Source organism: Phodopus roborovskii, unplaced genomic scaffold (assembly GCF_943737965.1).
Source record: "Phodopus roborovskii unplaced genomic scaffold, PHOROB, whole genome shotgun sequence".
In the NCBI taxonomy this organism is placed as follows: Eukaryota; Metazoa; Chordata; class Mammalia; order Rodentia; family Cricetidae; genus Phodopus; species Phodopus roborovskii.
The window spans coordinates 22,693,029-22,707,646 of NW_026126470.1; the positions used below are offsets into that span (position 1 = coordinate 22,693,029).

Genomic DNA, 14,618 nt, shown 5'->3' on the forward strand with positions numbered 1-14,618 from the left:
TAAAAGCCTTACAGTATCTGAACAAGGTTTCCCATCAGTAAGCTAAACACATTGGTTTCAAGCTTTTAAAACGTCAAGTCAAAACACATCAAATGGTGTATTTGGGGTATGTGTGTGTGCGCAGACTAAGAATACAATGTTACAAGAGGAGAAAGGATGAAGGAAGAGAAGGAAGACTCCTGCTGTCTGAAATCCTAAGGTCTACTCCTCCAACAAATGAAAAGCAGACTCTTGACCAGTAACTGAAATCACAAATAACAAAGATTACTCCAAATCCACTCGGAAATTCTAAGAAAGTGTACATTATAATCATCTGAATGTGGCAAAGGTAAGGCTAATTGAGTAACCAGGGCAGTCTGACGTGTCATGATCGCTTCCTGTTCTCTACCTTGATCTTCATTCACCTCAGTGTCCCTGAGAGAGTCTCTCATTCACCAACCAGGATAGTGTCTACAATGACAATGAGGGCTGATTTCTCGTGCCTGTGGCTGCCTTTTCCTTTTCTAGTGTATTGGCTATGAAGTGAGCTTAAGTGTGAAAGGAAGATGAAGCAAGCAAAGCATCAGTGTCTTACAAGGGAGGACTTTGTATACATCTAAAGTAGGAGAAGGCTGACTCCTCCAAAACTGCAAAGAAAACAACACTAATAACATCACATCCTATCAGTATCTGAGTTGGTTTTTTAAAAACTAGTTTGAGAACAAGATACAAGGAAAAAGTACAAACTGTCCTAGGGACTTGGGTGTTTCTATCAGTTAATAAAGTAGTGGGCCAAGGAGATAGCGAAGACATTATCCTTGCTTTGTAGATGAAATACGCCCGGGAGGAAAAATGGTTCAATTTCCAGTTCAGAGAATATTCTCAGAGTGGTGGTTTTCTACCTAGAATTCCTCAGGCAAGGGATCTCAAAATTGGTTTGATATGGAAGCCAAATGTCTTAATGGGGTGTGAAAACAGATTCCTTGCATTATGTATGCATTGTTATCATCTCATTTGGCCATTCAGAACCTGGACTTCCTGCTTGGAGTCTCAGATCCATGAAATAGTTAAGATTTACCTAGCTAATATATTGAAAAATTGTATTACTCTATACATGAACTCAAACATTGATTTTTCTGAATAATTTAACAATATCTTCCACTCTCACAAATGCATGGCTTATGCTGTCACTACAGGACTACTAACAGACACACTGTAGGCGGGAGATGGCCTTTCACCAGCGGCTTTCACTGGGTACCCTGACAATAGAGAACAGCCCTGGACTAAGTGCTCTACAAAGTCAGTCTGATTTGATTGGTTCCCCACAACAGTAATGGCCAGGCTCACTATACCGACAAGCTTAAGAAAACCGTTATGAAAATAACAAATGGATAAGGAATGAAGATAAACCAAGTAGCCTACTGGCTCAATGTCCATTATAGAGTGGGACATCTATCTACCAGTCGAGCTAAGTGTCAGTACCAAAAACTGTTCCTACGATGCCACCGGATATATTAAAAAATGCAGCATCAGGTGAATTTTCATCGTGAAGGACTTCACACACATACTAAAATGACTAAATATGTAAATAGCTTCCTTGAGTAATTTTGCTTGTCAACTTGACAGGATTTAGGATCACCATGGAAACAAGTCTCTGGGAATGACACTGGGGGTGTTCTCTAGGTTAGATTAGGTTAATGGACGTGGGGAAACTCGCCCTAGGTGCCATGGCTGGGGATTCTGGACTGGAGGGAAAAGAGAAAGCAAGCTGAGCAGTGGCGTGTGCTCTGTTTCTGGCTGCAGATTCGAGGTGATCCTCATACTCCTGCTGCCCGCCATGATCATCAAATCACCACAGACCACACAGCCTGCGACACCACACCCTTTCTTATGTTTTTGGTTGAGAGCCTAGCCTTTAGTGGCTGAGCCATCTCTCCAGCCCCAGCCTTCCTTTCTTAAGATGCTCTCATCAGGCTGTTTTGCCACAACAAGGAGTACCTAATACAGTAATAAAAGCACTTCTAGCTTGATGTGGGGCTCTTTCCGTGGTGTTTATTTGTATCTGTCACATGGTAGTCACATTGCAACTGATGTTTTCAGGTGGCTGGCTTGTAGTCTTTATTACCATCGACGACAATATCATCGTCCCTAATCCTCTGTGTGTGCAACAGGAAGAGACGGAGTCCATTACTTTGTATGCTAACCTAGAAAATTGATTTTAAAACTGCAACAGAAATCACGTCCCACATTTGAAAGCTTGATGTGCTCTGGATCTGAACTCTGAACTTCGGGGTTGTGCTGTGCATCCCTCTACAACAGTTTCTCACTGTGTGCAAAGAGGTATCGATTCCATCAGGATTTACGGTGCTTCAGGGTCCTGGCTATGTCATGCAGACAGAGTGACTATTACAAAGCAGAGGTTTAAGAGGTAGATGAATGAGTTCAAAGTCAAAAAGTCCCCAGAATTCAGCTGCACAGATTAGGAAGATAAATGCCAGCTCAGGAGTTTTACTAGCCTGTAATACTGGAATCTACTAGACACATTCTCTGCTCTAGGATGAGAACAGCTACGTAATCTCACACTGGGGATGAGAAGATGGATACAATCTTCCGGAAATATATGAATTAAGTCCTGGATTTAGGTAGCTATGCTCTGCTCTCGAGGCTTGTTCTCATTCAACAACACATCATGTCGGAAGCTAACAGAGCACTTGAAACTAGTTTCCTTGATCGCATAGGAATATCTCAGATACAGTGGAAAACAATTTCCATGGGCCTTAAAATCATTTTAAAAAAGGATTTGGTGGGTTTAAGAATGAAACACAAGGTTGGTACAGATCATATACATTTATATGGACTAAAAGGAATTAGAGGTAGTAGAAGGGTAGGATATAGATACCACCAAGGAGTAAATTATTATACAAATCTTTAGATTCAAAAGAAAGGTAACAGCAACTGTGGTCCCCAGTTCCAAAATTATGGGAGGCAGAGGAATGTGTGAATTTGTGGATGAGGAACAGGAAGACATTTCTGAAATAAGTCATGAGCACGGGCAAAGTGAGTCCCCGATGGGGGGGAGCAGCTTCTGGCTGCAGACAAGCCAGGCAGGTGGGTGAGTGGGAGGCGGGTGATGAGGCCGATGATGAAAGGGCTGGGGGGAGGGTGCAGTGGCAGGCACTGCAAACGACATGCTGGGCTCTCAGCATTTATTATACTTCCTGTAGACTTCTGGGCAATTCATGCGTCCAGCACTGTGTTCCTTAAGGGTCACAGGGAAGCCTGTGAAAGCTTCAGAAAATGAGATCAATTTTGAGTTATTATAGGAGGGAATTACAGTAGATCCCACTTTGTCTTTCCACACCTTCTTAGATGACCTTTTTAATGAAAAATGTGAAAAGCTGTACTTTTCAGAAGCACTGATTTCAATGGGCTATTCCTTTCAGCTGGCTGTGAATGTGAATTGTGGTTCATGGCCCAAAGTATCCTGGTCTAGTGTGGTTTTAAAGTCCTTTTCTCTTAACGTTTTAACTCCAGGACTGAGACAGCATTACAGCTAGTCTTCTTTAAAGACGTAGTAACCGGGTCCTGCTTTCTGAGATACATCATTAGTTCTGTTTAAAAGAATGGTTTTCTTGTTATTCAGGTACAGTGACACCACCAGATCTGGAGATGAATTCCAAGGAGAAGACAGTGGTTGGTGATTCCCAGGGACACAGGGACAAAGCCAGGGCCAATCTCAGGCAAGACTGATGGGAGAGAGGAATTTAAGGAGAAGTAGCAGTAGAGGTGAGGTGAGAAGGCTCAGGAAGTTTCCCTAAAGGCTGAGCAGGATAACGAGAGGAGGTGAATAGTGACTGGAACATAAAAGTCAGACAAAGAAGTTGGCTGGGATTTGGCCCAAGGGAGCAGGCATAGCTTCAACTTGGAAGCGTTTTTTTTTTTTTTTTTTCCTCCGGTACCACATACTTCTTTGGAAATAGCTTATCTCGCCGGCCTGAACTCTCCAAGCAGACTACATTGGCTGGCTTGTAAGCCCCAGAGATCTGCCTGTCTCTCCATCCACAGCACTGGATTATTACAAGCGCATACCATCAGGTGTGGTTTTTCAAATGTGGGTTCCCGGGACCAAACTCTTGAGTCTCGCCCTTAGTGGTAACAGGAATTACAGTAGTTTACTGGATGAACTGTCTCCAGAGCTCCTACCTCTCTATTCTTTAAATAAATCTTACCATGCACATTTAATGTATATAGCCTATTATGGGATACACACAGAAAATAAAGCTTACCACAACGCAAAAATTAGCAATCGTCACCTTAGCATCTCCTTAGCAGAGAGACACAATTCAATCTGTGCTTAAAAATCCTCCTGTACTTGCCTTTACTAGACACTACTGGGGGGGGGGGGGAGCCCAAAATCCTACAGTTGGTGTCCTCATAGAAAACATTTAAATTAAGTTTTATGTCTAAAGATAAACTGAAGCAGAGCCAAGCCCAGATTCCCCCATATTGTATTTGTAAAGCAACAGAAGAGAATCCACTCTACCTGGGACATCCTCTCCCGGTGCTTGGCTTCCAGTCTCTCTTTGGCTTTCTGGAAATGGGCATGTTCATTCTCATCACCGGGTGTCTCCAGGTACTTGTCCACAGCATCAGGGGTGCTGGCTGCTGTTGTAGGAACTGGAAAGGAGGAGGGATGGAAAGGTGAGAAACAGAATGCCCAGTTGCTGTAGGCAAACCAGTCATTTCCAGGACAGAGTGTAAAAGGGTATACAGAGGATGGCGATGCTGAGTAAAGAAACACCCAGAGATGTTTTGCCTTGGCTAGAGTGTGTTTGACCTCATCAATGCACTGAGAAAAGGTGCATTTTAAACAACAGCATTAAAACTGTCTTGCCCAGACAAGTACTGCTAGAGTCATCATCACTTACTATGGCCATGGTTTTTAAAATCCCCATGCTTTGCTTGACTATTTTGTAATTTTGAAAGTAAATAACAGTATTGTCAATATCATGTATTATAAAATTCTTGCAGAAACCAATGAGATCTGAAAATAAGGCTATTGTATACTTAAAGCATGTCAGCAAAATGGGTTTTCTACACATTGTGTTGCAGACAGCTTAATTACAAAGCCGCCCTCACGAGAGAGTATTTGACACACCATGGAAAGAAATATAAGCATTAATAAGTGCAGTTTAGAAACCACAAAAGGGCATTCAGCATTCACATATTTGCCAAGAATCTATAATTCATTACCCTGTTTGTCAAAAGACAGTCATTTCTATTTTGCATTCAATACCACTGAGCATTGTCTGAACTGTAGTACCCACTGTGATGCTATGTGACAACAGGAATACTCACAAAACCAAAAAGTGAAGTATAAAAAAAAATTCTAACTCATAAATGAATAGTGGCTAGCAAGAATCCACTATTTAAGAGTGTTCCCCCTACATATGAAATGACATCACTGTCCTAAAAAAAATGTTTATTCAAAAATATCAACCATCATTCCAAGTATTATCTTCACACTTCTCAATTTCTTGGAGTGAGAGGCCGGAGAAATAATAACCCCAACAGAACTTGAATGGCAAGTCACAGCTAAATCTTCTGAAGCTAGAATCTTGTGTACATGTTTAGGAAAATGACTAGAATTAAAATAAAAGGCTTGACCACCTCAACAGAAACTAGAAATCATTTTGCTGAGTAAGAGAAACACGAATCTGATTCCTTTCCCACTTCTTCAGTCATTGGTTAATCAATCGTTACTTTTCATATCTGTCCAGGTGTGGCATTGGAGCACAATGGAGGAGACGAAGGCTTATTCCTGGAACCTTAAAGAGCTGTCCCGATCTAGCTGTTAAAAAAATGGAACACTCACCTAATGGGGAAAAGGAAGGAAGATCCACTTGGGATTCTGAAATTAGCCCCAGCTAGATGCAAACCTAAGACATTGTTTTTATACCAGATGGTACCCAGGGTAAGTAGCTTTAACACTCCAGGATTTTTATCTGGCGATGACAACATGCCTTGCATCCTACAGTGAAGTGTCAGTCACACATGTACTTCATGCACACCAGTCCCTTTCCTGCCTCCTGTTATGTTTTACAGAAATCTTTTATGCTAACCTTGGGGGGAAAAATCAGATACATTTATTTCTAATTCACTGTAAATAAATTAGACTGAAGGACTATGCAATTATCGCCCACAGGAAAATCAACACACACTTTTCAAAAAAAAAAAAAAAAAAAAAAAATCAAAGTTAAACCTACATAGAGACCACATAAAATACCGAAATGAGTAAAACATGTGGTTTCCTAACCCGAATGACTGAAAACAGTTTGCAGTTTTAAACACCGTCTGCAAGAGAAAAGATACCAAAGGCAAATGAATTTGCTCTGTACAACTACGAGCAAATGAATACACACGTGCCTCTTATCCCGTGGACCTGACCACTTCTCCCTCTTCCTGACCGAGTGAAAAAGATAAGTTACAGTAAAAACAGTGAATAAAACGAATGCACCAGGCTGAGGTGACCAAGCAGCTGTGCTTTGCATTTTATATACTGGGAATTTTCTCATGTAGACAGTCGTCTTCTATAAGTACAACCAGAGTACAACTCCACTTAGAAAAACAAACTCTGATTGACCTAAATGGCAATGTAGGCCTGTAACATTAAGAACAAAATAATAACCAGGAAATAAGCATGTGAGGTGTGTTTAACAGCATCAAGGTTATTCCAAATATACTTCTTATAGGCACATGATAATTAACACATTACTAACATTTATATGGTTTCATCAAGATTATTTCTATGCTAGTTAAATTTCACATGCCAATTTGAAAAAGCTACAGGGTGCCCAAGTCAATTGTTTTGGTGTGTGTGTGTGCCATTAGCGTTTGGATCTAAGAGCTGAGAAAAGTTGACTACATTCTACTGAGAGCCTGAACATAATAATAAAAACACAAATGAAGAATCTTTTGGATTCTTGCCTGTTTGACCTGGGACACTGATCTTTGGCCCTTAGACAGGGAACACACTAATTCCCAAGGCTTTGTTGAGTTACCTCATTACCCATGAGTCAATCATGTACCCATTAGTCTCCACAAACCCACAGAAGTCAATCCTCAGTCAGTTCCTGGTTCTTTGTAAGAGTGTATACACACATATAGAGACACACAGACACAAACACAGACACAGACACACACACACACAATTTCCCTGCAGAAAAACTTAAGGAATTCAATTTTCTTCAAGGAAATTTTGTGAGGAGTCCCAGTTACAGCCTACTGTTGGAATTTAAGAAAAGTTTCTTCAGTATTTGATGCAAACTTACTCTTCATCTCGATTGGTGTGGGTGAATGAAATGGACCTTTATTTACACTGACTGGCAAACCAGAAGACGATTAAGCCAAGGTGGCAAATGACAGTATATGTTGATATTTAGAGTGAAGCCAGTCTCTCACTGTGTCATTGTCCTGTGACATGGAAACACCTTGAAGGATCATCCAGAGACCTCAGATTCTGTTTCCCTAAGTCCCTACATCGGAAAGCCATTATGCTTCCAGGATCAGCTACTATATTGTGACAAAGCTCACTTTACTAGCGAGCTTAATTTATCCATACATTCAAGTCACTGGGAAGGGACTTAGTTGCTTTTACCTTTTTAATGAACAGGACTTAGCCAGGAAAATGGTTTGGATGAACACGTTAAACTGTTTCGCCCTGAACTCTGAACAAGGCCTCCAAAAGCAGCAGGTTATAAAACAGGGGTCAAAGGACCACAGCTGGAATACTAATGAACTTTCATCCGAAGCTCCTACGCTGATGTGCCCACTGCTGTCTCTGTGAGCAAGCTGGGGAGAGGGGAATGGCTACCCTTCTATAGAAGAGCAGTCTTCCGACTCAAGGGCTAAACACAGCTCTAGGTTGTGACTCCTACATCCCTAATTATTACCAGTGCCACTAGTATCCAGTATCCTACACACAGACTTCTTCTGACTCTTTTTTTCACCCCAAGACAGGGCTTCTCTGTGTAATAGTCCTGGCCATCCTGGAACTAGCTCTGTAGACCAGGCTGGCTTCAAACTCACAGAGATACACCTACCTCTGCCTCCTGGCTGGCTACTAACTTTTAAAGTAACATTCTTACTTAAAAACCACAACAGAAAAAAAAAAAAAACCCAACAGAAAAACATTACTAATTCACCATACTTTTTAGTCTTGGGGTGAATATGCAGAGGCACCCTTCGTATTTAATGGTATGTATATAGGTATGAATGTATGTATGATCTATCGATCTTACCTACCTGCCTGCCTACTTGCATGATATCATACTTTGTATCAGGAATGTCCCCCAAAGATTCATGTATTCACAGATTGGTGTCCTGGTTGGTGCTATTGGGAGATGGTACAAACCTTATTTATGAGGTGGGGGCTGGGGGCGTGACTATAAAGCTCTTACTTTGTACCTCTCATCCAGTATTCTCTTGCACTACCATAACATGAGTGGCTTCCTGCCACTCTGGTCCTGAAACAAACTTGTAAGACCATTGACTGAAACAGCAACAGCGAGACAAAACAAACCTTTCTGCTACCAAGTTGACCTTTTCTGGTATTTCATAAGCAATCAGAAGCCATTGTAACTGGGAAGCCAGAGGCATCCGATGCCTTAGGTGGCAGCTACACTGCTAGGAATGTGCTTTCTCACTTTTCCTTACTCTCCTTCCCAGGAGTGTCTCAGCTTCTACCACATGCGAGTCCTGTGGGAAAAGAGCGATGCCTGGCGGTATAGTGAAGCAGTCCCCCCCCCCCCACATACACAGGCGCGTGCACACACACACACACACACACACCAATCCCCCCACAGGCACGCGTGTACACACACACACAGCAACCCCCCACCACACACACACACAGAGCAATCCCTCCACCACACACACATACACAGAGCAATACGCCCACCACACACACATACACAGAGCAATACGCCCACCACACACACATACACAGGCGCACATACACACACACACACAGGCGCGTGCACACACATACACAGGTGCGTGCACACACATACACACACACACACAGCAACCCCCCACACACATACATACGCGCGCACACACACACAGGTGCACACACAATACACACATACACACACACAGAGCAATCCCCCCACCACACACAGAAGCGTGCATACACACACACACACCAATCCCCACACACACAGGCGCGCACATACACAGGCGGGCGCGCACGCGCACACACACGTATTGTTAATAATATAATTTTTGTACTATGGAGGGTAAAAACGAAGACTGAGTTAGAGGGGAGCAGGAGGAAAGGCCGCGTGAGTGGGGAGACTACAGCCATGATAGGCAGGAGTCACGGTTATGAAAAGGACTGTCTTACACTTCAGAAGAATATGACAAGGGAAAGTTCCAGGGCAAGCAAATAACGAAGCACTCAGAAAAGTCAGGGTGAGAGCAGTAGGGACAGATCAGAAGGCCGTGGAGCCACTGAGGAGCAAGTGGATGTTTTGGGGAACCAGGATGAGTATATGATGTGCTTTTAAAATGATCATATAGGAGCGGAGAACAGGGCTCAGTGGGGGCTTGAGTTTGATCCCCAGAATCCATGTAAAAAGCCAGTCATGGCTGTGTACGTGTAATCCCAGGAATGTGGAGAGGGGAGACAGGGTCACGACAGAGGCTTGCTGGATGCTAGCCTAGCTCCAAGTTCTTTGAAAGATGCTGTCTCAAGGAAATAAAGTGGAGAATGATAGAGCTGAACACTCATTGTCTTCCTCTGGGATCCTAGTGTGCATGTATATACACACTCACACATATATGGGCACAGAACATGCAAACATGCAGACAGACAGGCAGACACACACACACACACCTTCTGAAGTTCTATTACCCTGCTTGGTACATACCAGAAGCAACAAGGGTGTGTCTGTTTCTCATGATAAACTATGCTACCTAAATCTAAACCCTAGGAAGTTGACTATTATGGGAGCAAGCTTCTTCACATGTGTGAAGGTCCATCTCCCTTTTAATAATGACACACCAAAGGAGGTCATAGCACCTGTTGCATATTCTTAGGACTTCTCAAGATCCAGCAGAAGTCTATTTTGTGGGTGGTGGGGGACAGGCTTGCTTCTGGTTTATTAATTAATCTTGGTGAATAGCTTTGCATACAACACACAATTCCTGAGAACACAATGCCTGTTTGCATACTTGCTGTCCCTTGACAAAGGCCTCACTCACTCTGTGAGGAAGTTATTTAAAACAAACTGAACCCACTGAGCTTTCCTGGATGTGGCTGAGATCACCCTGGATGCCAGAGGATTCAAGGAGCCAAACCATGAAGTCAAACTATGACACTGATTTCCCTCATGGTGGTTCCAACTTGGTAACAGTTTACCTGCCCCTGGGTACATACATAGGGGAATGGTTCCAGGGTTCCCTATAGACAACAAGCTCCAGGATGCCCACATCCCTTATGTATATTTGGACACAAGTCTGAATATAAGTCTGTCCTTTTTCAGACTGTTTATGCTGCTGAAGACAATGCAAACATCAAAGGGAGTGCCATTTCAGCCACATTGTTTGAGGAACAATAACAAGAAAAGTTTGTACCTGCTCAGTACAGAGGCATTGTAGTTTGACTCGTGATTGGTTGAATAGGTAGGCAGATAAGGAAATGATGGGGACTAAGGGCTGGCTGGACTCCAGCTTATTTTCACAACCACAGAGATTATTGTAAGAAAACTGTACGGTTTTCATACCAATCTCCAGGCTAACACCGTTTTTTTTTAAACTTTTACTTTTATGTTTACTTATTTTAGTGTGTGTGTGTGTGTGTGTGTGTGTGTGTGTGTGTGTGTGTGTCACACAGTACACATGGCAGGCCAGTAGACAACTTGTGGGAATCAGTTTTCTCCTTTCACCAGAGCGGGTCCTGGGGTCTGGACCACCTGGTGGTCAGGTTTGGCAGCCAGCGAGCCACCTCGTCAACCTGGTTTGTCACAAGTTGACCGTTAGGATGGAGTCATTCTACCTTCAAACTGTAACACCTTTGACCATCTAGAGCAGAGCACAAGACAGAAGGATTCGTAAACAGAAGTCCACGAACAGCATCTAGTTGATACACTAACAGGAACTCCAATAAATAACATCTGGTGGATTCCCTGATTCCCCCCACCCCTACCCAAGGGCAGAAAGCAAGTCACCTGTACACCACTGGCAAGTGACGGTCACAGCGAAGACTTACGCCCCTCACTGCCTCATCATTGAAAACGCCACTTGATTTAGAGCTGGTAACGCTGTCACTTGAAATGGCTACAAGTTATGGGACACGGCAGTGTGGATAAATTATGTATGAGTGGAATATAAACCCTCGAGGAAGGATTTTATGGGAAAATTTAATCTCAGCATGACAGGGCTTTCAAACTACCATCTCAATTTAAGCCATTTTTTTTTTAAAGTTTCCTTCATTTGTCTAATTTTTAAAGTAGCTTAAAAAAAAAAAAAAACTCTTAGTGCCTTCAAAACCTAAACACTGATTAATTCCCACCAAGTTTGATATAGACAGGCCATTCATAATGGGAAAATAAAAGTTTGTGATCTTTCAGTAGGATCCCAGATATTAAAAAGGAACAAAGGCGCTTTGAGCCATGTGCCCTGGTATCACACTTGTTTTACAGCCAGCTCTATCAGAATTGCTGGGGAACACTATCAACGTACTGCACAGACATAAGGTAATAAAAACATAATATATGTTGTGTTTACTATTCGCCAGCCAGGCTACATTTCTTTTTTATGTCTACGTACTTGTACTGACATGGGATTTTTATCAGATATGTGAGATGGATGTAGAGGCATGAGTGTCAGCATTACTTTTATTAATATCTTTATTCCCTGCATTTAAAAGCTATCTTAAGTCTGAGTGTAAACAACAAACAGACAAAAACCATGTAAAACAAAAGAAACAGTAACTAGAAGCCACGACAGCTTAATTGTATGTAGGGCGTTGTTTGCTTGTTAGTTGTCAATTTGCTTCCTGGACTTCATTACCCGTGGTTCATAAAGACAACGGCCAGTCCTAACTGCTCAATACCTTGCAGATGAGTTCAGAATGTCACTCTTCACTGTCATAAAAGGTCTGACAGGGAATGCTCATGGAACCTTAGCATCTCTGGAGGCCTTAAAGATGAAACCAATTTCATTTTGCCCCAGACTCCCAGAGCAGTCTTTCCCAACTCACATCTATTCTATATGCTGAGATTTAATTTTACCACAGCTCTCACCTCACTAATCAATTCCTGAAATGAGAACGGCTTAGATTGCCCTGCTAGAGTCTCCCAAAAGCCTTAGCCATAGCGCCAGCACTCTCTGCCTTTAGAAGTAAACTTTGTATTCAAGCAGATGTGTGCCTGTTGGCGGCTTTTCATTTTACTGTGATTTTGTATGCGTTCATGTACATGCAATGGCCAATGCAGGGTGCCTTCCTCAGTCGCTACCTATTCTATTTAATTGTAAAGATGGTCTCTCACTAAAATCGGGACCAAATTAATGGGCCAGGCTGGCTCCGCCCCAGAAACCACCTGCCTCCACTTTCCACTCCAGCGCTAGGGTTACAGCTACCTGTGTTATAGTCCCTGACCCTTCATGTACACGCTGGCGGTTCTAAACTCAGGTATTCATGCTTGCATGGAAGCCATCTTACCACTCCTCAGTCCACTAGCTGCTTTAATAAAATAAAATAAATATATCAAACAACAACAAAAACCTAATGTGAGTTGGAGAGCACACAATGATGCCTACTTATTTATTTCCTGTCAGTGGGCTGTAGCACTCTGTAGACATGATACTGAATGTACAGCCTGGCAAAAAAGCATGCCCAACCCCTTTATCAAGTAGCTAATGCATGGAGCACATACTTGCTGAGCTTTCTCTAATACAGCGAATGGCTTTTCTTAAAAAACAAACAAGCAAACAAACAAAAACAAAAGCTGGTTTGCAAAGCAACTGAGGCACTTGCCTTCTCAAGATTTTTAATCATTACACTTTTGAAGAAAACTCCTTATCTAAATATTTCTGGGTAGCAAACATGGATTTCATGTGTTTTCTTTGTGATAGAATTTTACTACCACTCTTGGGATATGTAATTGAATGCAGGACTAGATCTTTAAATAAGAATAACAGCTACTGTTGTTGTTGCTATTTATTTTGTTTTTATGTAGTTTTGGCTGACCTGGAAGTAACTACACAGACTAGCCTGGCCTTGAACTTGCAGAGATCCACCTGCTTCTTCCACTTGAGTTCAGCCAACACACCTAGGTCAATTATTATTAGTATAGTTTGGCAGTCTAAAGAAATTCTCATAGTGTGATTACTAGCATTATACAATGTAGTAACAGATGTCGATGCCTACTATTTCACAGCTTGATGAACAAAAAAAGTAAAAATGAAAAATAATAGTTCAAATCTGGCCAGAGACAATGGCTGAGTTTACATCGGTATTCCCATTCATGCTTGCATTATGTCACTCACTGTAGGCAAATCACAGCCTCCTGATACAAGGAAGCACTTATGTGTAAATAAAAATCATCCTTTCCCCTGCTTTAACCATGCATGGGGCCAGACATACCCCAGCATGACAGTCCTTAGTCCATAAACACAATGCCGAGGGTGAACAGAGAGGCAAGCATCTGTACAGACACTGCTCTCAGGAAGCCACGAGGAAACAAAGTGTGTGTGTGGGGGGGGGGGCTGTGGAGGTGAACCACGAATAGTGGCGTCTGCTGGCTTATCTTCTGTATCCACAGTAGCTTACATTACACTAGACAAAACACTGAGACATCCAACTCTAGAGTCTATACCTATCTTGGGATAGGTATAGACTATCCCAACAGCATTTGGGTACTAGGAAGGTTCATAAATACCTGTTGAGAATTAGAGGTTATGGACATCCCTACACTTCAACAGGGCCTCTTATCTGTGGAACATATATCTGTATATGAACCTAGCTATAACTGGTCGGAGTGGAGAAAATACTGAACTGGAACAGAGGCACGACCCCTGGAGCCCACAGGCATGAGGTGACTTGCGTACCCCGCTTTCTGTGCATATGCAGCAATGTGTGAAAAATTGTTAGTTGTCATAGGTAGATAATGGCGTATAGATGGGAGGGGTCTGGGACACAGGTAAACACCCACATGTACTGAATGGATACCGCAGTGAATCCTCTGGAACCAAATGACAAGCATACTGAGGCAAGGAAATGTTTGTGGCAATGTTTACAACACACAAAGGAACCGGGAATGGGCCCGCCCTGTGGGCAGATTGCCCCCGGGTCAATCAGCTGAATATAAATGGGTGTGATTATCTTTGTGCACATCGTGGAGTTCAGCTGCTTGCCTTCTGAGAGTCAATCTGGGGATAGTAGGTAGACAGGCAATGCTCCTGTCACATTTGAAATATCAGCTGGTCAAATATTTACATAGTGATTTTGCTGTTTTATAAACACTGTATTGTAGGGGTTGAGGGTGAGGCCGGGGTATCAAGTCAAATAGATGAAGAACTGACCTCAGAAACAGCTAAGGCCTAGGAGGTTCTTTACCTCAAATGGAAAGTCT

At 42.5% G+C, this 14,618-nt stretch overlaps 1 protein-coding gene across 6 annotated transcripts in view; it reads right to left on the reverse strand.

Annotated features, from left to right (window-relative positions):
- The window catches only part of App (amyloid beta precursor protein), a 204,088-nt gene that overhangs the window by 56,336 nt on the left and 133,134 nt on the right, over positions 1 to 14,618 (reverse strand). For all 6 annotated transcript variants that reach the window (XM_051191798.1, XM_051191795.1, XM_051191792.1 and 3 more), the window contains one exon: positions 4,523 to 4,656. In XM_051191798.1, coding sequence (XP_051047755.1) covers positions 4,523 to 4,656 — 134 coding nt within the window. The remainder of the gene's footprint in view (positions 1 to 4,522; positions 4,657 to 14,618) is intronic.